Source organism: Heteronotia binoei, chromosome 3 (assembly GCF_032191835.1).
Source record: "Heteronotia binoei isolate CCM8104 ecotype False Entrance Well chromosome 3, APGP_CSIRO_Hbin_v1, whole genome shotgun sequence".
NCBI lineage: Eukaryota > Metazoa > Chordata > Lepidosauria > Squamata > Gekkonidae > Heteronotia > Heteronotia binoei.
The window spans coordinates 124193046-124215183 of NC_083225.1; the positions used below are offsets into that span (position 1 = coordinate 124193046).

Here is a 22138-nt window from a genome sequence, read left to right on the forward strand (position 1 = left end):
TCACATTCCCACCAGCTTCAAAAAAGGGAGGGAGAAGACTGGCAATCGCCCAATAGTTTCAGAAAGAAAGAGAGAAAACTGTTCCAAAGTTGAAACTATTTATTGATGATTAAAACCATATACAAAATCCAATGAAGAATTTAGAATGCAGTATACATTAATCCAAAATTTAATAGTTAAACACTGTGCATAGTAATTTTATAAAGGATATCCTTGGGTACCCTCATTCAGATACAGAGAAAGTAAGTGGTTGGCCAGAACAAGGCACAAAACTAAATTCACACATTGAGTACCTTTTTCCATCCATAGGAGCTAATGTAACTGTCAGTCAAGTATGTGATGAACATCTGATGCATACCTAACATACACAACAGAGCTCAGCTCTTTCTATCCTTCAGGGTCAAGAGGATAAAGGAAACTCAAGGAGAGCTAGGGTGACTAAGAGAATCCAGAAAGCTAGGTACTAAGAGAATCTAGGAAGCTATCTATTTAGAATTTGATAGTATATAAACATTCCAAAAGCCAAAAGTTATGTGAGGCAAAAGACATGTACAGCAGGGGTGGCCAACGGTAGCTCTCCAGATGTTTTTTGCCTACAACTCCCATCAGCCCCAGCCATTGGCCATGCTACCGTTGGCCATCCCTGATGTACAGCATTATCTGTGCCAGAAAGGTCACAAAACCCGAAACAGCCTAAAACCTCCTAAGAAAACAAAACCACAGTTTCAACTACAGAAGCTAATTAGAAAAGAAATCATCTTACCAGAGGACTAAGACTCAGTCCAGCCCTAATTCCACAACAACTAGGCCAAGTAGAAATTCAGACTGAGACCCACAACATACTGGCTAAAAATTATGTGAAATTTATATTCCTTATGAAAATAAGATGAGCCCTGATGGATCAGACCAATGGTCCACCTAGTCCAGCCTCTTTTCTTTTATCCTCTGTACTTAGACAAAGGTCTTGAAAAGTAAAACAAAAAAATTAAATTAAATTCATGTCTAAAAGCACCTGCCTTCAATACTTCTCTGCAGCTTCTAGAAATTGAGCAACAACATAAGTACACTGGGAATCAGAATCCCAAGAGGAACTGAACCTTTTGCTCTAATATTGCTACAGGAACCACAGTCCATTTATCAAGACATGGCATAATCCATTTTAGCCTAACCTAGAGCACATAGGGACACTGCAGTTGAATATGTACAAGACAGCCCACTGACTGGAGATGGCAGAGTCATAGCTGATCTGAAAAAGGGATCCTTGGCAGACATCCTAGCAATACCACTGAAAAGTGGCGGTTAAATCAAGAATGCATAAAGGTCCTAAATAACTTTGGGCTAACCGATGAAGGAAGGAGGACTGCACTCTATTTATATAATCATCTACAGCAAAATTCCACATAGGGATACCATAAAAAAGTTCTGAATTTACCATTGAGTTAAAAATTGTAATAGGAGCTGAAATGAGATAGTGGCTACCACCAGTGGGGAATGGCTGGTCTAGGGATTCCAGTGCTCCTGGGGAGGGGGAGGTATGGCGGTGGGAGCAGACGATATAAGGGAGGGAGACCGAGACAAGTCAGTGCTCGCTTACCCTACAATCTGCGTGCCATCCCAACGGTGGCAGGTAGTAGGGCCAGGTTAAATAACTCGCCTCCGTCATTGGTGTTATGCAATGCCAGGTCCATTAATAATAAGATCTCAGTCCTTCGAGAGTTTTTACTCGAACAGGACATGGACCTGGCCTGCGTGACCGAGACCTGGGTTTGAGAGGGTGACACTGTGGCCCTCTCACAAACAGCTCCCCCGGGGATATTCGGTCTTTCACCAATCACGGACTAGCGGGCGGGGGGGAGGAGTGGCGCTGTTCATACGGGAGGCTTACTCCTTTAGGGCACTCCCGGCCCCAAGGATCGAGGCTATTGAATGTGCCGGTTTGGCATGGGAGGCCGGAGAGGGGTTGGCGGTCTGGCTGGTGTACCGTACGCCTAACGCACCAGCCAGCACCTTACCGTCCCTACTCGAGGCGGCGACAGGCTGGGCGTTGGAGCACCCAAGGCTGATAATCCTGGGTGACTTCAACGTCCATGCTGATGACCCGGCCTCCAGTCAGGCGACGGATCTGGTGTCATCCATGGCGGCACTAGGACTCTCTCAACTGGTTATAGCCCCCACTCACCAGGCCGGACACATGTTAGACTTGATCTTTGCGGCCGGGGTTATGGTGGACTATATAACCACTGAAGTGGTGCCATGGTCGGACCACCTTGCCCTTAAGGCCCGTGTAGACACACCACTTCAAACCCGTTTAGGCAATGAGCCTATTATGGCGCGCCCACAGAGCCAGATGGACCCGGAACAGTTCCAGATAGCACTGCGGGATACCGGGCCCTCTGGCGAACCCCTTGATGGCCTGGTGGAGACCTGGAATAGCCGGCACTCTAGGGCCATTGATGAGATCGCACCACGACGCCCTCTGCGACCTCGGACTAGGCTGGCTCCGTGGTACACCCCGGAGTTACGCCAGCTGAAACAAGGTCTTAGACAGCTAGAGAGGCAATGGCGGCGTACTCGTGACGAAGCGTCTAGAACATCTTATAGGGAGTTTATGAGGTCCTATGAGATGGCAGTCAAGGCCACAAAGAAAAGATACTTTGCGGCTAAGATTGCATCTGCAAATTCGCACCCGGCACAATTGTTTAGGGTAATTCGGAACCTTACTGCACTGCCGCAAGGCAAACCAAACGTTAAGGAATTGGAGATAGGCTGTGAGGTTTTTGCGAAATTTTTTGCAGACAAGGTCCAGTCGCTCCGCCACGACTGCCCTACCATATTAGATACAGTAAGTGAACTCGAGGCCCCGTGCGTGTCTTCTGGTTTGATCCTGGACCACTTCGACCCACTCAGCTTGGAGGAGGTCGACAGAATCCTTGTCGCTGCACACCCAACTACTTGTGATCTGGACCCATGCCCCTCCTGGCTAATTAAGGCCTGCCGGGAGGAGCTAAGATGTCCCATACGGGACATCATAAATAGATCTCTCTCAGAGGGCTCTTTTCCAACGCCCCTGAAAGAGGCAATGGTCCGCCCTCTCCTGAAAAAAGCTACATCTGACCCGGCCGAATTGGCTCACTATCGGCCGGTGTCAAATTTGCCCTTTTTGGGCAAAATTATCGAGAGGGCTGTGGCGTTGTAGTTACAGGGCTTCTTGGATGACACTTCCTCCTTAGATCCATTCCAGTCCGGCTTCCGCCCGGGCCATGGGACGGAGACAGTGCTGGTCGCCCTCATGGATGACCTCCGGCGACATCTGGACCGAGGCGGCTCGGCGGTATTGCTGTTGTTAGACCTATCGGCGGCGTTCGATATGGTCGACCATCGGCTGCTGACCCGCCGCCTCGCCGACGTAGGAATTCAGGGGTTAGCCTTACAGTGGCTTTCCTCCTTCCTTGAAGGTCGGGGACAAAGGGTGGCAATTGGGGGAGAGGTGTCCCAGAGGCACCTACTTAACTGTGGGGTGCCCCAGGGGGCAGTTCTCTCCCCGATGCTGTTTAACATCTTCATGCGCCCCCTTGCCCAGATTGCCCGGAGGTACGGGCTGGGCTGTCACCAGTATGCTGATGACACCCAGCTCTATCTACTGATGGGCGACCAGACTGGAGACGTCCCTGAAAACCTGGACCGAGCGTTGCAAGCCATGGCAGGATGAATCAAGTCAAGTGGGCTGAAGTTGAATCCAGCAAAGACAGAGGTCCTTTGAATGGGCCGCGGTGGACCAGGAGAGGAGATCTCCCTACCAGCCTTTGACAGTGCGTCACTGATACCAGTGCACAGGGTCAAAAGCTTGGGAGTGCTACTGGAGCCTCCTTTGACAATGGAGGCACAGATAGCTGCCACTGCCAAAGCCGCCTTTTTCCATCTGAGGAGGGCGAAGCAGTTGGCCCCTTTCCTGGAACATGGCGACCTAGCAACAGTGATCCATGCAACGGTCACCTCGAGGTTGGACTACTGTAATGCCCTCTACATGGGGCTGCCCCTGTACCGAACTCGGAAACTGCAGCTGGTGCAGAATGCAGCGGCCAGGCTGTTAGTGGGACTACCCCAGTGGGAGCACATGCAGCCTAGATTGCGGAAGCTGCACTGGCTGCCAATTGTGTTCCGAGTTCGTTACAAGGTGCTGCTTATTACCTTGAAAGCCCTATATGGCCAAGGACCTGCCTACCTTAGGGACCGCCTCTCTCCATACATTCCCCAGAGAGCACTGAGATCTAGCTCCCAAAATCTTTTAAAAATCCCTGGACCAAGGGAGGCCAAATTGAAAACAACTCGAGAGCAGGCCTTCTCAGTAACGGCTCCTCACTGGTGGAACCAATTACCAGCGGAGGTTCGAGCCCTGCGGGACTACAATCAGTTCCGCAGGGCCTGTAAAACCACCCTTTTTCAAATGGCCTTTCAAGACTGAATCTTGAAATGACATCCAGCCATCTGACATACAACCGATAGGTCTTGTATTATAGCACCTTAATTGTAAGTGTAATGGTTTTAATTAATTAATTAACTTATTTATTTAATGGATTTTAATGCATTTTACTGTATAATGTATTGTTGTAATCATGGTACTCTCCATGTCTGTGAGCCGCCCTGAGCCTGCCTCGGCAGGGAGGGCGGGATACAAATAAAATTATTATTATTATTATTATTAAATATAGTGTGCCCCATTAAAAAAGAGAGAAAGAAATGCAATATTGCCTTCATAGTACTATAGATTTCTGAGTGACCAATGTTTATGACATCTCCAGGACAAGGTAGAATGAAATAAAACACCCAAATACCTAAAAGAGGAAACTTGCAAAATTTTCCAGCCATTAACTATCCAAGTCCCTCTTCTGGTCGAAGGTGTTGACACAAAGTTTAGTTTTAGCAAAATTAACAATTAATTCCTTATACAAACAATAAGTATGGAACCTTTTGAAAGCCCAAAGACTGGCCCTGGTTCAGGAAATTAAAACTGAGTTGCCTGTGTAAAATGAAAGAGGAATTGAAATGTCCAGTAATTTAGGCAAATTTAGAAAAGGATCAATTTTTTAAAAACCTGGAAGATCGGACAAATACAAATTAAATAAAAATGGTGCTAAATGGCACCCGTCACCCCCCAGGATTACAGGAAAGGAAGTAGCTAAGTGACCCTCACTATTACACTGCACTTGGGCAGTAGGATCAGAATAGAGATTTTTAATTAACCACAACAGTCTCCAATCAATTCTGGTTTGCTTCAATTTAGCCCACAGTTGGGTTCCAGATACAGTATCAAATGCCTAGAGAAAATCTATGAAGACTGCATATAAAAAGCCATTCCTAAAAATGGCATAGTCACTAATCAAGTGGGATAACACATGACAATGATTGAGCGTACTATGCCTCTTACTAAAGCCACCTGTTATGTGTCAGTGATCTTTGAATCGGCCAGCATCCTGTCTCACAGTGTCCAATTAGTTTCTCTGGGTGGCTAACAACAGCACATGGAGGTGCAGACTTTCCCCTGATGTTGCCTCCTGGCTCTGGGATTCAGAGATTTAATCACTCTCATGGCTTCACGCCTGTAGCCACAAGGGGGCCTGTGGGGGCACTGCCCCCTGACATCCAGGCAGCCCGCCCCCCCCCCCCACTTCCAGGGGACCTCCAGCATGCAGTCTGCTTTTTTCATTTTCTTTTTGCCATGGCTGAGCGAGCGAAGAGTCATCAGTGGCAGTCAGAACCAGGAGAGCTGAGCAGGGCACAGGTAAAGCGGAGGGAGGCAGAGGAAGCCATGTAGAATGGGCTGGGGAGGGGAAGATGGATAGAGCTGCTGGCTGCAAAGTGCCAGGGTGGGAGAGAAGGAGTGGAAGGAACCCCACCCCCCACTAGCACGCAAGGTGCAGTCCCTTCTTCACTCCAAAGTTTTAGGGTTGGCTGTTTCAATTTGGCCACATTCAGAGCCTCCAGCTTTTACCCCTACCCTACAAAACTTCTGAGAAGTGGCAAGCCCTGCAGTGAATGGGAAAGGGTGCCCCTGACTTTTTAAAAAGCCCCCCGACTCGTAAAACCCTGGCTACAGCCCCGCACGGCTTTCAAAACTTGCCTTGGATGCAGAAATGTCACATTCAATTCACCTGATATCTTCATTTTTAAAAAAGGTCAAGTACTAGGTGGCAGACCTCTACCTGTGACCTTGGAAAGTCACTGCTAGTCAGAGCAGACAGTACTATCCAATAGTCCGATTCAGTATGAGACAGCTTCATATGTATACCCCATAGCTTGTTCCTCTGATAAACACTTGTTTGGTGAACAGAAAATTGGCCATGTACCTGGAGACCCATATTCACATCCAGCTTTGACTACAGACATGGGAAACATCTAATAATTCCCCAGCTATAATTACACTCCACAGACAGACAGATCTGCTGCAAAAAATAAAAACAACACTGTGAAAGTTACCGTGTATTTCACATTGTTAATGACAATTGTTCCTCCCCTCTCACAGATACCCAGAACAAAGTTTGAGTTCAGCAGCACCTTCATGATCAACAAAATTTTATTCTAGTATAAGCTGCTTTTGAGTGCATACACACTTCTTTAGATATCCAAATATATTTGGAAATTATGGGCCTCCTGACCTTTTTTTTAAATAACAGATGGGTTCCCTGCCTGATTTTTAATAATTGAAAACGTTGATGTTATGAAAACTTTTTTTAACCCCTGCAAAAATAAGAGCAGTAAGGAATACATAAAATAGATACTTTCCTCCCCTGCCTACACTTGTGCTACTTACTCTCTCCCCTTTACTTTTGTGGTATAGAAACGGATTTCAAGTGAGGGCAATCGACTTCAACCAAGTCTACTGAGCTTGCTCATTTTTTCCCAGGCGCATGCGAAGCGAATGTTCTGTTAAACACACAGCCACCAATCAGAAGCATTCATTTGCCCCGAATAAATAAACACGCGTACGCTGGCAGGGTTGCTGCCAGGGCAGTCATGGCTTGCACGTGAACAAGGTCAAGTGGGAATTGTTTTGCAAACTGAGCCCACGCGGCTCATCAAACAGCGACAAGAATGAAGACTATCAGACTTTTGGCGTACGATGTGAACCTAAGAAGCTTTTGTTCCCCTTTGTTTTTAGCAGCGGCGGCAGCAGTACGTAGCTTCCCTTCCTCACTCTGATTGTGTACGTTTAGGCTGTAACTGTATGCACGCTGATTTGAGAGTAAGTCCCACTGAACCTGGATGCAGTTTCAAAGAGGGGGGGGGGGGAGTCTGATCTTTTTCTTAAGCTGCACAGCTGGAATCCTATAAAGCTAAATCAATACACGTGTTTAGCATCGGGCTGCAAGATCAGTATGAGATAAGCTCTTTTAGTAGTGCAGCAGCTGCTCTTCTCGTGTGCAGAAAGAAACATAAAATGGGCAAGGGTATTCGCCTTTACGGAAAGGTAAACCAGAACTGTTGTGAGATGTCTGTGCTAGGGGTGCAGGGGAAGGAAGAGCATGTGTGGGTGTTCTGGGCTTCCCCTGAGCAGCGGATCCAGGCACGTGACTGTCTCGGTTACCTGCGTTCGATGTCCTGCTTAAAAGTAGCCAGGCGGGGGTCCCTCTCCAGCAATCGGTGCAGCTCAGGCACAACCGGACTTAGTGCGGACATCTTTGCAGAAGAAATCAATCTCAGGACCAGAAGATAACCAACAGCGTTTCTCTCCCTGCTCTATATATACTTGGGGAAGGGGAAGCGCAAATTCCGGCTTCTTCCTTTTTTCCCCCCCCTCTCTCGGTCTCCTCGATAGGGCCAGGCTGGTGCCGCCCACCCAGCCCTAGATGGAGACCGCCTCTCTAAGAAAGGAAAGGGATCTGGCCCGCGGCCTTGGCTTGTAACACTACAGCGACCAGCAGCTTCATTGTGACTGAGCATGCCCAGTTGAAGTGAGCAAGCGCAGTGTTACTTTTTGAAGCTGACGCCCTTACCATTTGCCCTTAAGTAACCCTGAGGCAGATTTGTTCGGTTCAGAGACACTGGAAAAGATAAAGGCTGTTCTTTTGTTTTAGAAAGCTACATTGTTTTGAGGTGTAACCCGAAAGAAACAGAGACATGATGAATAGAATTAGAGTTATAAAAAAAATAGGAATATCGAATACCAAAAGGTGTCAAAAGTGTCAAAAAGCTGCAAAACATTGCTCCTTTCCCCGATAGGCTGAGGAAAAGGGGCAAACCACTTATAAGGCTTGGTGTGTTAAATCAGCAGTTCCCAACCTTTTGGGCACCAGGGACTTGTTTTGTGGAAGACAATTTTTCCACGGAGGGGGGGGTGGGGTGGCATCTGCCCGGGTCCCAGACTGGCGAAAGGGGTGATGGGCTGCCTTGCAAGGCTGGAGCGAGGCTGTGTGGCCTCTTTCATCTACCCAGCTCCTGGGCGGGTGAAAGGGGCAGTGTGGCACCTCTGCCTTGCTTGGAGACTGCCAGCAGCCTCGGAGCAAGGCTGTTCTCTGAGCCCGTGTGGGAAGCCAAGCTCAGAGGAGGGCACACACTGATGTGCTGTTGTGCTGCTCTCAGCTTCCTGGGTCTGTGACCCAGGAAGCAGAAAGCACCTTGTCTGTGTGGCCTAGTTGCCAACAGGCCACAGCGGTCTGGGGGTTGGGGCCCCCTGTGTTAAATGCAGATTGCTGCCCCTTCACGGGCGAACAAAAGATATGATGTGGCCTTGCTCCGAGGCTGCCTCCCCAGGTAGCTTCGGAGCAAGGCTGTGCTGCCTCTTTTGTCCCCCCCCCCCCCCCCCGGATTCTGGGTGGGTGAAAGGGGCAGTGTGGTATCTCTGCCTCACTTGGAGGCTGCCTTCCCTGCAAGGGAATAATCAACAAAAAGGGATCACAGTAAATAAGACAGGTAATGAAGGAAACAACTACTGTGATATGTTGGCTAACAATATTTAATAAAAGCATTTTAAAACCTTTGTAAATTTATCTTGTTATACTTCATTCATATTATAGCAGAGATCCATTCTCACATTTCAAGATGTGAGAATCTTTACAAGAAAAGTCCTATGAGCACCTGGATTTCGCCATTGGACTTCATTTCGTCAATGGACTTTTTCAGGAGTAATCCTTCTTAAAATTCTTGCAGTGTTACCAGCCTTTTGTAACTACCCAATGTAAATGCTCTTTTGCAACATCTTCTACATCAAGTTCTCTCATCCTGGAATAAACCAAAGTAAATAAAGTTGGAATAAACCAACAAGGCATACCTCAAAGCTGAATGGAAATAGATAATCCTTAAGATTTTATATTGTAAAAAACTTACCACTCATTGACACTGAAGTGCATATACTTATATTTGGAGCTTAAGCCAGTCCAAACTTATTCTTTTAACCAGATGCACGAGCCTCCTGGCGTTTACTGGCCCTTTTAGCTCTCTACAATATTTTTATTAGACGCAAGCTGTTCTTTTAGATGGCCAATTGCTTTTCTACTCTCTATAATTATTTATGATTAATTATTCTCTGTTATAATATGAATGAAGTATAAAAAGATAATTTACAAAGGTTTTAAAATGGTTTTATTAAATATTGTTAGCCACCACATCCCCTGCAAGGGAAGGCAGCCTCGAAGCAAGGCCATGCCACCTCTTTAGTCTGCCCGGGTTCCAGGCAAGCAAAAGGGATGGCGGGGCTGCAAGGAGAGGCAGTCTTGGAGCAAGGCCATGCTGCATCTTTCATCCGCCCGGGTTCCGGGCAGGCGAAAGGTGCAGTATGGCACCTCTGCCTCACTTTGAGGCTGCCTCCCCTGCAAGGGGAAGTCGGGCTTGGAGGTGAGCATGCGCCATCTGTGACCTGGGAAACTGAGAGCACATTGCCTGTGCAGTCTGGTTGCTAACAGGCCATGGATCACTACCGACCCATGGCCTGGGGGTTGGGGACCCCTGTGTTAAATGTAAGTCTTATGTATTGCTGGCAAAAACGTTGGCATGAAGATGAGAGGGATTTACTCATCTATTTTGCCAGGCTGTTTTATCTCAGTGTTTATTTCTGAATAAAGTCGTCTGAAAGGCACAGGCAACCACAAATTATTTTTTTCTCTGTGCATTCTCACTACTTAGGGAGGCATGGAACATAGCCCGGGCCTTTTCCATCGTGGTTCTGGTTGTGTGGAATGGGCTCCCTGAAGAAGTGAGAGGGGCCCACTCTTTGGAGATCTTCAGGAGGGGCTTCAAGTACTGCCTGTTTGCTGGGGCATTTGATGGGATTTGAAGAGCAGGCATGGGGTGGGGGTGACTGGGGGTTTATTTTATTATCTTTGTTTTTTTAGATGGGGGTGTCTTAATTATTAACAATACACTGAGACTGCTAAAGGTAGTTTCAGCCCAATCCAATTCCTAACTAGTTTTCTCAGGTAATGTGTTCAGCAGACTGTGCTTAACACTATGGCCTTGTTACTGACTAGCATAATGTGTACCTAACAAGTAGAACAATTTCACAGTTATTTTTATAATCTAGTTTTATTTCTCCATTTATGTAAAATACCTATAACTTGCTTTTGTCCCAGAGCATCCTATGACAGAGGGTTAAAACCACAGCTCCATAATAATAACACCAAAAAGTTACAAGAAGAAGCTGAATTATCCTTTTGCAATCTGAAGTCTTGCCACAATTCCAAAGAAAGACACAAGGGCCAATTGCAGGAGCACATTTGGAAATCCACCCTTTTTTCTCTGTGCACTCTGGCACAGTAGCTGTACAGATTTTTGAAAAACTGTAGAGAGTCAGTGTGGTGGTTTATTAGAGCAGAGATTTTTAGTCTTTCTGGAACCTTTTCCGCATTGATGTGCATGCCAAAAAGCTTCAGCATATTGAAGAGAATACTGGAAAGTGTTCTAGGGCACAGCCTCCATTCACATTGGCTGTGCCCTTTGAGCCTCACTTGCTGTGCCTGAACTGACAGTGTACTGGAGAAAGTACCCAGTGTTGTTCTGCAGGTACACATTTTTATGGGCAATTCAGTCATAGGGCCATAGGCAGCTTATCTGCTATTTCCAGTTTGTTTGTTTGTTTTTGGAACTTCTTTGCATATTAGGCCACATCCCTGTTATGTAGCCAATCCTTTTGGTGACTGAAAGAAGTTCTTAGCCACTGCATGTGAAAATACTGTGTTCAGTTTTCTCCAGTTGCTGGGAACATTGTTACATTTTTAATACTGCATCTAAATCTTTCCCTAGATGATCTGAAGACCTCTCCATGGTATGATGATATTCAGGAGAAATCCCAGCTGCCTTCTAGATTTTGGAGGAATAATTCATCTATCACTCTTATTAGCTATTTAAATCTTAGATGTTATCTAAAAATATTAAAATTATTGAATTATCTTAAAAATGGTTATCTCAAAATATAGTACTTTAAAGAAAAAGTATTATTAATTAATTAAATGTACGAATTCCCCAGTTCCTGCTACTGCAGTGCTCTGGGCAATGTACAACCTGAGTAAAAACATACACACAAAATATCATGATAGCAAACAACACATTTTTAAAAGATGGTGAACAAATTAATTCCCTAATCACTGCTGGCTACTTTGTGGGCAGAGGGGAAGGTTAATGCAAATGCTGGTTAAAGCTTTTCCACCTTTTTCTGACGAGACACAAGAGTCCACATATCTTTGAATGGGAAAAATATAATAGCTCAGTCTTTAAAGATGAAACGTATTTAACTGATAACCTTCCTGCCTTGGATATAAAGGAGGAGAATATGGCCAAATGGGATATTTGCTCATTGTTAGGTAAATTAAAAGTTAATAAAGCTCTGGGTCCAGCTTCAGTTTAAAAGCTGCTCTGCCAACTTTTTATGTTACACACCAGTAGTCTGGTTGGATTCTAGTTCAAGTGGAGCCCATCCCATTCGTACAAGCCTGGCTTGTCGCAAAATTACCCTGGTATCTAATAAATCTAAATCTAAAATCCTCCCCTATACACTATTGCATCATCCACACATTGAGACTTCCCATCTGTGCCTGTCTTGCTGGCCCTGTGTGTAGAATAAGTAGCATTTTGGAGACAGCTACTTGGAGATTGTGACATTTAGTCTTCTATCTTGGAGAGCCAGGTTGGTGTAGTGGTTAAGTGCGCAGGCTCTTATCTGGGAGAACCAGGTTTGATTCCTCACTCCTCCACTTGCACCTGCTGGAACGGCCTTGGGTTAGCCATAACTCTGGCAGAGATTGTCCTTGAAAGGGCAGCTGCTGTGAGAGCCCTCTCCTGCCCCACCCACCTCACAGGGTGTCTGTTGTGGCGGAGGAAGGTAAAAGAGATTGTGAGCCACTCTGAGACTCTTCGGAGTGGAGGGCAGGATATAAATCCAATATCTTCTTATCTAGGAGCTATCACCTGTGGATTGGGATGCCATTATCACATCCCTTAAGGCCTCATCAACCGCTCTCTCTGCCTCTCTCAACCTTCAGGAGAACTACCTTGGCCTCAAGGGGACAAATATATTGATTGAGGGCTAGGAGCTCCATGCACCAAGGATACACCTACAGCTTCTGTCCAGCAGACAGATAGTCATTCATGTGAGATTCCATAGCTGCCTGACCCTGCTGGCTTTCTACCTTCGTAACTGGTAATTCTTATTTTGTGGTGTTTACCCAGGAGATGAAAAATGGTTGAGTGCTCCCACCCTCTATGCCCTGTACTTCTCCTTTATTGACAGAGTATGGGTCAAGTGCACTAGCTTCCTTGCTCTGCTGCTAAACTTGTAACTCACTAGGCCTCTTCTTTTTGTGTCATTTTCTTTGTCATTGCGATGCTTAAAATCCTTTAAACGTACATTTGTTAGCTGCTACAGCAGTGTTTAGAAGATACGTTGCTAAGCAGAGGTGACAAACATTTGTTATGAGGGACAGATCTGACATACATGTCACTTTGTTGGGCTTGGCCATGCGTTCCATAAAATGTAACATGCGGTACCAGAGATATACACTTTATAAAGGTGATTTCAGATGTTGAATGGCAATGGCAGGTGAATGTCAATAGCAGGCTTAATTGGATTAGGCATGATATGCAGAGGGTAGTAGGTGTGGCGATATCAGCATTGGAAATGAGACAGGAAACTTAGGTCTCAGTTCTGTCCAGGAAGATACAAAGAATAAATGGACATAAGTCTGACATTAGAAACCAGAACATTCAGTTGCTGACCTAAGAGCAGCAGTGCTCTTACAAAGGAATTTAAAAAGAACATAAGAGAAGCCATGTTGAATCAGGCCAATGGCCTATCCAGTTTAACACTCTGTATCACACAGTGGCCAAAAAAACCAGGTGCCATCAGCAGGTCCATCAGTGGAGCCCTTCCACAGTTGCCCCTCCCAAGCACCAAGAATACAGAGCATCACTTGCCCCAGACAGAGAGTTCCAACAATATGCTGTGGCTAATAGCCATTGATGGACCTCTGCTTGTAGCCGCTACTACCTTCTGTGGCAGTGAATTCCATGTGTTAATCACTGAGGGGGTATCTGGATAAATGGACTCTATTCTAACCCTATGCCACCAGTCCCCCCAGTTATGTTCGTGACACTACAGATTTTCTGAAGAAAATACAATCTTTGAACAACCTTCCGGATAATACTATTTTAGCCACCATGGTTGTGGAATCTTTATATACCAACATCCTACACCAAGATGGATTACAAGCTGTAAGTAATATAATCTCTGATAAAAACATAGCTGACTTTGTCACCAAACTGTGCCATTTTGTTCTCACCCATTACTTCAGATTTGGCAATAAACTTTTCCTGCAGATCAATGGTACAACCATGGGCACCCACTTGGCCCCACAATATGCTAACATCTTTATGGCTGACTTGGAACAGCACTTCCTAGACTCCTACCCACTCATACCTTATACCTGCGTTACGCTGATGACATCATTATGGTCTGGACATGTGTAAAGAAGCCCTGGATGCATTCTACCAGGCTTTCAGTTACTTTCACCCTACCATCAACCTGACAATGAACCAGTCTATGCAAGAAATACATTTTCTGGACACCACTGTAAAAATAAACAATGGACGCATTGACACCACCTTATACCAGAAACCTACTGACCGACAAACATACCTGCATGCCTCCAGGTACCATCCCAAACATACCAAACGATCCATTGTATACAGGCAGGCTCTACGCTACAGCCGCATTTGCTCCAATCCTGCTGACAGAGATTCTCACCTGAGGGATCTACAACAAACCTTTTTGGAACTAAAGTACCCACCCGATGAAGTCAGCACACAGATTAACAAAGCCAGAATGATACCCAGAGAAAACCTGTTACAAGACATACCCAAAGGAGATAATAACAGAACACCACTAGTGGTCCCACACAGCTCTCAATTTAAAACAGTTCAACGTATCATCAACAACTTACAACCTCTATTGGACAGTGACAGCTCTCTTTCAGAAATACTGGGGGGGGGGGGGGGTAAACGTTTTCTTGCACACAGACAGCCCCCCAATCTCAAACAACTCCTCACAACAATACAGCATCTCATCTGAGCGTGGACACCGGTACCAGAGCTTGCAGTAAACCCAAGTGCCAACTTTGCTGCCACATACACCCAGACAACACAATCACTGCATTAACTAACACCATTAACTACACCATCTCAGGCTCATTCACTTGTTCATCCTCCAACATTATATATGCCATTAAATGCCAACAATGCCCTTCAGTTCTCTACATAGGACAAACAGGACAAACTCTACGCCAAAGGATAAATGGACAGAAATCTGACATTAGGAATTACAGAATTGAGAAATCTGGGCGAACACTTTAACCTTTAAAAGCATTTAATGGATGACTTCAAGGTAGTTGTTTTACTGCAAAGGAATTGCTGAATTACAAAGTATTATGAAACTTGGAACAAACACTTCCCCAGGACTGAACAGAAATATTGGGTTTTTTATCTTATTACATATGCTAAACCCACTCTCAGTGAGCATAGCTATACATCCACAGTATTCCAATGTATTTCTCTTTTATAATAGTGTATCAGAATAATGTTTTATATTGACATACTCAAATAAGGGATATTGACTATTTATCTCATTACATATACTTAACCCATTTTCATTTTATGTATTCTTGTTTTCTAATGGCAGACTAGAATGATGTTTATAATGTATAGATTGATGTTGATAAGTAAATTAGGTGGACTACAACTAGGAAATATATGTCCTTTTGTGATTTACCTAGATTTGCAGAAACACCAACTGGCAGGAAACTTTATTACCTTTTATGGCTATCCAGACCAAATGGCCAAGCCACACTTTTCATCATGTGATCACAGCCAGTTTGCCCTCTTAATCAACAAACTGCATGTATTTCAGCCCACAATACCTGATCTCCTCATCTGATGAAGTGTGCTTAGGGAGCACATGAAAACTTACATTTTCTTGCACACAGAATAAAATAAAACTTGGTTGGTCTTAAAGGTGCAACTTGACTTCTGCTTTGTTCAACCAATTGCTCAGCAATTTCATTGAGTGCCCACAAGTTCTCGTATTGTGAGAAAGGGAGAAAAGTACTTCTTTTTTTACCTTCTCTATCCCATGCATAATCTTGTAAACCTCTAACATGTCACCCCTCAGTCGACGTTTCTCCAAGCTAAAGAGCCCCAAGCATTTTAACCTTTCTTCATAGGAAAAGTGTTCCAACCCTTGAATCATTCTGGTTGTTCTTTTCTGCACTTTTTCCAATGCTGTATCTTTTTTGAGGTGGTGTGACCAGAATTGTACACAGTATTCCAAATGAGACCACACCATTGTTTTATACAGGGGCATTATGATACTGGCTGATTTGTTTCCAATTCTCTTCCTAATAATTCCCAGCATAGAGTTGGCCTTTTTTATTGCAGTCACATACTGTCTCAACATTTTCAGTGAGTTATCTACCATGATCTCTCTCTTGGTCAGTCTCCTCCAGTTCACACCCCATCTACTTGTATTTATAGTTAGGATTTTTGGCCCCAATGTGCATTAGTTTGCACTTGGCCACATTGATCCTCATTTGCCATGTTGATGCCCACTCACCCAGCCTTGACAGATCCCTTTGGAGTGCCTCACAATCCTCTCTGGTTCTCACCACCCTGAACAATTTTGTGTCATCTGCAAACTTAGCCACTTCACTGCTTACTCCCAACTCCAAATCATTAATGAACAAGTTAAAAAGCATTGGACCCTGCAGCACCCCACTGCTTACCATCCTCCACTGAGAAAATTGCCCATTTATACTCACTCTCTGTTTCCTATTAATTAGCCAGATTTTGATCCACAAGAGGAATTGTCCTTTTACCCCATGACTCTTGAGGAGGTTAGAAAGAAGAGGCTGCTGAATTGCAATTGATAATGAAGCTCAATACAGTGCATCCTACTGAACTCACCTGGGAGCCAATTCTCCTGTCTCATTACCAATGTGCACTATTATCATTTGGCATCAGAAATCGCTCGACTCTCCAAGATATAAAGACCAATCCAAATGTTCTAATTCCTAATCAGAGTCTTTTTGAAAGAAATAAATCCAGATAAGGACAGAGAAATCCAAACATTTTTTTAAAGTATGTTTTTTTTTAATAAGCCAAATTAATTTCCTCAGAGTAAATTGTTCTTGCCAGAAGAATCCAGCCCTCCTCCCTCCCTCCTTCTGAAGAAGTGTGCTTGCACTCAAAAGCTTGTACCTGAAATAAAATGTTGTCGGGCTTAAAACTGCCAGGGGATGCCAACAACTTTGCTCTCTCTCTCTCACCTTCTCCTTGTCCCTCCCTCTCCAACAGAGGAGGAAAAGCCCCAGAGCAGGAAGCTCTGTGTGAGGGGGGGGGCTTGTCTTTGTATCTCTCCAGCACAAAGTAGGAAGCAGCCACAGAGTTCTGTGTGTGTGAGAGAGAAAGGCTGGGTGGGGACGTGATGGTGGCAAGAAGCAGGAAGCTAAGGAGCTGGGAGAAAGCAAGCTACCATGCAGCTGCAGCAACAGTCTTGGAAAAGAAAGTTGCTTTGTGGGCAGATTTGAGCCTTGTGGGGACTGGATCCATCCTATGGGCCATATGTTTGACACCCCTGTGCTACAAGATTCCTTCCTCGCCCACTGAGGTGCAAAGTCCTTTAGCCTGAAATATATTAAGTATCAGAAACAAATATAAGTAACACCTGAAGCTCACACAAATGCTTAATTCACTAGGCCTCTTTTTATAGATGCTTTGTCACCAGGGTGCTCCATCTTTGGGATTCTCTTGCTCATAGAGCTCAGACACTGTGCGTTGGTTGGCTTCTTCCATATTTGGCTGATGTGAGACATCAGTATGCTGTTCCATGATTGATGCTGCCAATATTCACTTCAGTGCATTTGGATCTTTTTAGACACCCATTTTGTCTGATGACAGAACATAGGATCATGCCACTGAAGTACTAGTGATATACCCTATGTCATGGGGCTTAGGATTCATCTCTTAATCACCTTGAGGAGAAACTTGCCTATTTTAAAAAGTATGTTGTCTTTTCATTTAAATATAATTTGGTGACATAAGAGTGAAAAATCTGAAGAAATTATACCCAGCATTGACCATCCTGGTGCTTAATTCATTTCTCATGTTTTACTGTTTTTTCTTACTTCTTGTCATATTCCCCTTCTCATAGCCTTTTCCTTTGGCCAGTCATATCTTATCCAAAGCTTGTCTGCTTCATTTATCACATGCCTTAGGCAGTCTTCATGCCTGACTCAAACTCATGTTGGAGAGTATCACATTCCCTTCCACACAATTTCTCTCTCACACAGTTTAAATTAAAGCTGAAATGGCATAACCTTCCAAAAGCTGACATGTGGAAACAGAATTCCAAGGTAGCACAAGAAAAGCACTTCAGGGAAAGTTTAAAGACTTACTCTCTAAACAAGGACTAAAGGAGGACTGGACAGGGATTTATAAAATTGTGCTTAGTGTGAGGAACCAGCAATATAAAAGGAAACTGATGCCAACAAAAGATCAAATTGCAAGTGTAGTCCAAAATTTAAAAAGCAAAGCCAATACACCAGGCTTCAAGACTACACTGAATTCTCGACTTCTTTATTATTAAAAGTTAGGCATCTTCAGAGGACCTTATATGTGTTGCAATTTGACTGATGGACTAAGGCATCTCCTGCAAAAAGTGGGGGGTTTCCCCCTCCCCCCAGCTATAATTACGTGCTCTGAGGAATGAAAATATGGTCTAGGAAACACACTTCACTAACAAGAGTTACAAAACTAGAATATCAGTAATTTTCTAAAAGTTTCATTATATATGTAACAATCATAGACATGTGGTAAGGTGTGTGCGGGGGTTCATAGTATTTTGCAGTGTCTGCAAAGATAATAAAAATTGAAATATTAAGTTTTGTGGTACAACAGAAGCATTTTAGTAAAACTAGCCTTTTCTAGCAATCATGCCATGCTCTTAGTGCTCAAAGCACTTCACATACATTTTCTTATTGTAATCCTTGCAAATTAGACCACTATTTTATTTATCTTATTTCCTTAATTTATTGTCTGCCTTCCTTGTTGAGATTCAAGGAATAATATTATCATGCCTTTTTTGCAGATCTGAGAGGTGAGACTAAAGAAAGTAGGTTCTCTGAGAACACACAGTATATTGATGACAAAAGGTAAATTTGAACCAAGGACCTCCCATTCTCTTGGCTCTATAAATTTAAGCCAGTGTACTACTTGACAGTGCCATGAAGCCCCACCAATGTGTTTCCAGGTGCCTCACTGTGGTGGATTGGTGAACTAACTGCCTAGTGGGCCACTGTTGTCCAAGAGCATGTAGCATCAAACCCTAGAAACTCTGCCTGATCCTCCAGCATCACTTAGTCCAGACTAATGTTCCCTCTAAACTGCAGAGTCTTGTGAGCAGAAATTCTACCTTGTGAGCTACTGGCATGAAAGTTGTGAGCTACTGCATAAATTAGTTTGCTTTGGGTCCATTTTTCCTGAGCTGAGACAAAAATGTGGAGCTGGAGGCTAAAAAATTGTGTTAAAACACAATTTTTATTGGTAACATATGGTAATAAATCTGTTTCTTACATCTTTAATAACTTCTTTTATCTATCCCATATATTACTTTCTACCCACCCCTCCCCCCCATTACTTGACCCCCGACGGTGTTATTTACTTAAAATACTAATATTTAAAGGTACCCTTAACTATTAAAACAAAAAATTATATTCTTCTTCTTTCTAAAACGTAATCATTATCAAAAATTGTCCAATGTCCTTTTATTTTCCACTCTTTTTTTACATATCTTCTAAACTTTTTCCACTCAGTCTTAAAAACTTCTAAATCATAGTCTCTTAATATTCTTGTTAATTTGTCCATTTCACTCCATGTCATAACTTTTATAATCCAATCCCATTTCTCTGGTATTTTTTCTTGCTTCCACAACTGCTCATATAATGTCCTAGCAGCTGAAAGCAAGTACCAAATTACAGTTCTATCTTCTTTTGGAAATTTTTCCATTTGTAATCCCAATGGAAAAGTCTCTGCAACCTTCTTAAATTCATATCCCAAGATCTTAGAAATGAAGATATGTTAAAATAGAATAAACTTAATTTGTCATTGCTGGGTAGAATAGCTGCAATTAAAATGAATATTCTACCAAGAATAATGTATTTGTTTCAAACTATTCCCATTGTGAAACATAGTAAACAATTTGATAAATGGCGAAGAAAAATTTCAGAATTTGTGTGGGCTGGGAAGAAACCAAGGATCAAAATGAAAATTTTGACATGCAAAAGAAAGAGGTGGATTTCAACTACCAAATTTAAAATTATATCAGGAAGCAGTTTATTTAGTGTGGATAAAAGAAAAGATAACGCTGTTAAGCTGGAGGCTAAAAAATTGTGAACTAGCTCACACTAACTCAGCTTAGAGGGAACACTGGTCCAGACCCCTCTTCAGCTATGGTAGTTTATGTCAGCTCACTAACCGTCTCCTCCTGCAGTGTTTCAAGTTCAGCGGATGATGCACTGGATAGGCTAATGTCCATTGTTGGCCACACAAGGCTGAGTGGCTCCGATGGGCTGGTTTGCAGCAACAGGAGCCGCTCATCTCAACTTGCTCCAGGGCCATTTTCACTTTCCAGTTCACTCTTGTGCCAAAAATACTTTGCATTACCATTTAAAACTAGCAAAATGAAGCACTGAATAACTCACACCCAAATACATGAAGCTGCCTTATACTGAGTGAGACACTTGGTCTATTAAAATCAGTATTGTCTTCTCACTGGCTGTGGCTCTCCAAGGTCTTTCACATCACTTGATAGCTGATCATTTTCATGGGGGATTCTGAGGACTGGGCCTGGGACCTTCAGAATGTTAACCAAATGCTCTGCTGCTGAGCCATGGACCTTCCACTCCTAGACTATAGAAGGATACCTGCTTTGGGATCTCCCAGTATTTTTGTGGAATCTCCAATGTTTAGTTACAATGCTGTAAGTGATAACCATTTTGTGAGGGTGCCCACTCCCCTTTCTCATAATTCCAAAAGTGCCTTCAGTCTTGAAAAGTTTGGGTGCTTCTGGTTTTAAACTAAACATTAAGGAAAAGTACTTTGGCATTTTATAATCTAGGCAAAGGTGCCCATGATGCTTGCAGATAATCTTTCCTTGGTGTTCTTAAAATAAAACCGGGATGCCATGTGTTGAGGATTTTTAGGTGCAAAGTTATCTGCCAATTCATATTAAAAATAGATTTTCTAAGGGCAGCATGTACTGTATCCATCTGCATGAATGTTTTAAAGCAAAAGATATTTGGCTCCTTCATCTAGCAACATTTTCTAGCCTTTTCATCATGGGATCTGAAAAGGAAGAGCTAGAAAGCTCAGATGGAATTTGTGTCATTAAGAACCTTTTGTACAATACATTATAATTGGCACTTTATCCATGCATAAAACACAACTCCAGGCTTCAGGCACCATTTGAAAAATAAACTAAAGGAATGTTTTGTTTCACTTCTTAGTAACATTGAATGTAATACTTCACAATAGCACTATCAGTATCCCTTTGCTGAATGGATAGTTGTCACCATCAGATTTGAAAATACTGCTTGCATGCTGAGATAAGAAAAATGGGGAGTCTAGAGTCAGTCTCCTACAGTATAGTCAAGTAGTGAGTAGATGAGCAGAAATCTGAAGCATCTTCCCCCATGTTATACTCCGATAATTCTATATTCCATAGTGTGGATGTTTGCTTCCAGAGTGCAAAGATCAACATAGCGGAGTTACTAGATTTAGCGTCAATTAAAAAAAATACAGGTATCCCCAAATGTGCTCGTAGCAGTATAATTGCTTTCTGCATCTAATCAAAGGAAGGAAAATAGCCTTTTGATAGTCAACTGACTTTTAAAAAAAGATATAACTACCTCTGTTACATGTTTCAACAGTCAAACCCAAAATTCCACAGATCCATTTTCCAGCTCGGGAATATTTTAAGACTGCTGCACTTTGGTAACATACTGGTATCCCAGTGTGACACAACACAACTAGGAAGGATGTGGGAAGCTCCAGGCCTGTTGCTGGACAGGGAAAAGTCAACAGACTTCTGCTGCTACCATTTATTTTAAACATTCATATTCCTATTTGTTCCCAGTAGTGACCCAAAACATTATGACATTATTCTCTCCTCCATTTTATCTTTCTAACAATGATCTTGTGGTCTAGGTTAGGTTGAGAGAGAATGACTGACCCAAGATTCCTTAGTGACCTTCCTTGGTGGAATGGGGATTCTGCATTCTAGACAAGTATTCTAAGTCTAACCACTGCACTACACTACACTGGGTCTCATTCTAACCTTACCAAGTACACCCCCAAACACAGTTTCAAAATCTTTAATTAAAGTAAGGTTAAAGAGTTTCTTTCTGCTACTGTTGTGGTAAACTAGTGCAGTACCTATGGTAGATAGGAAATGCATTGCAAGATTCATGTCCGAAGGTCATTTTCTGGACCAATGGTATAGAGGACATTAAAGGAGTGGTGAGCTACATGTTGCTCATTCTAGAAGTAAATATGTCATTGTATTATCCCCTATCAGGAGACAAGATTCCCACTTCCAGTAATATGCATT

General features: G+C 43.4%; 1 protein-coding gene across 2 annotated transcripts in view; it reads right to left on the reverse strand.

Moving 5' to 3' along the window:
* The window catches only part of GBE1 (1,4-alpha-glucan branching enzyme 1), a 349834-nt gene extending 341902 nt beyond the window's left edge, over nucleotides 1–7932 (reverse strand). Inside the window, exon 1 of one of the 2 annotated variants that reach the window (XM_060234428.1) lies at nucleotides 7583–7932. In XM_060234428.1, the coding sequence (XP_060090411.1) occupies nucleotides 7583–7674 (92 nt within the window). In that variant the 5' untranslated portion in view covers nucleotides 7675–7932. The remainder of the gene's footprint in view (nucleotides 1–7582) is intronic. The other variant, XM_060234427.1, reaches the window with a different exon arrangement.
* Nucleotides 7933–22138: the final 14206 nt, after the last annotated feature.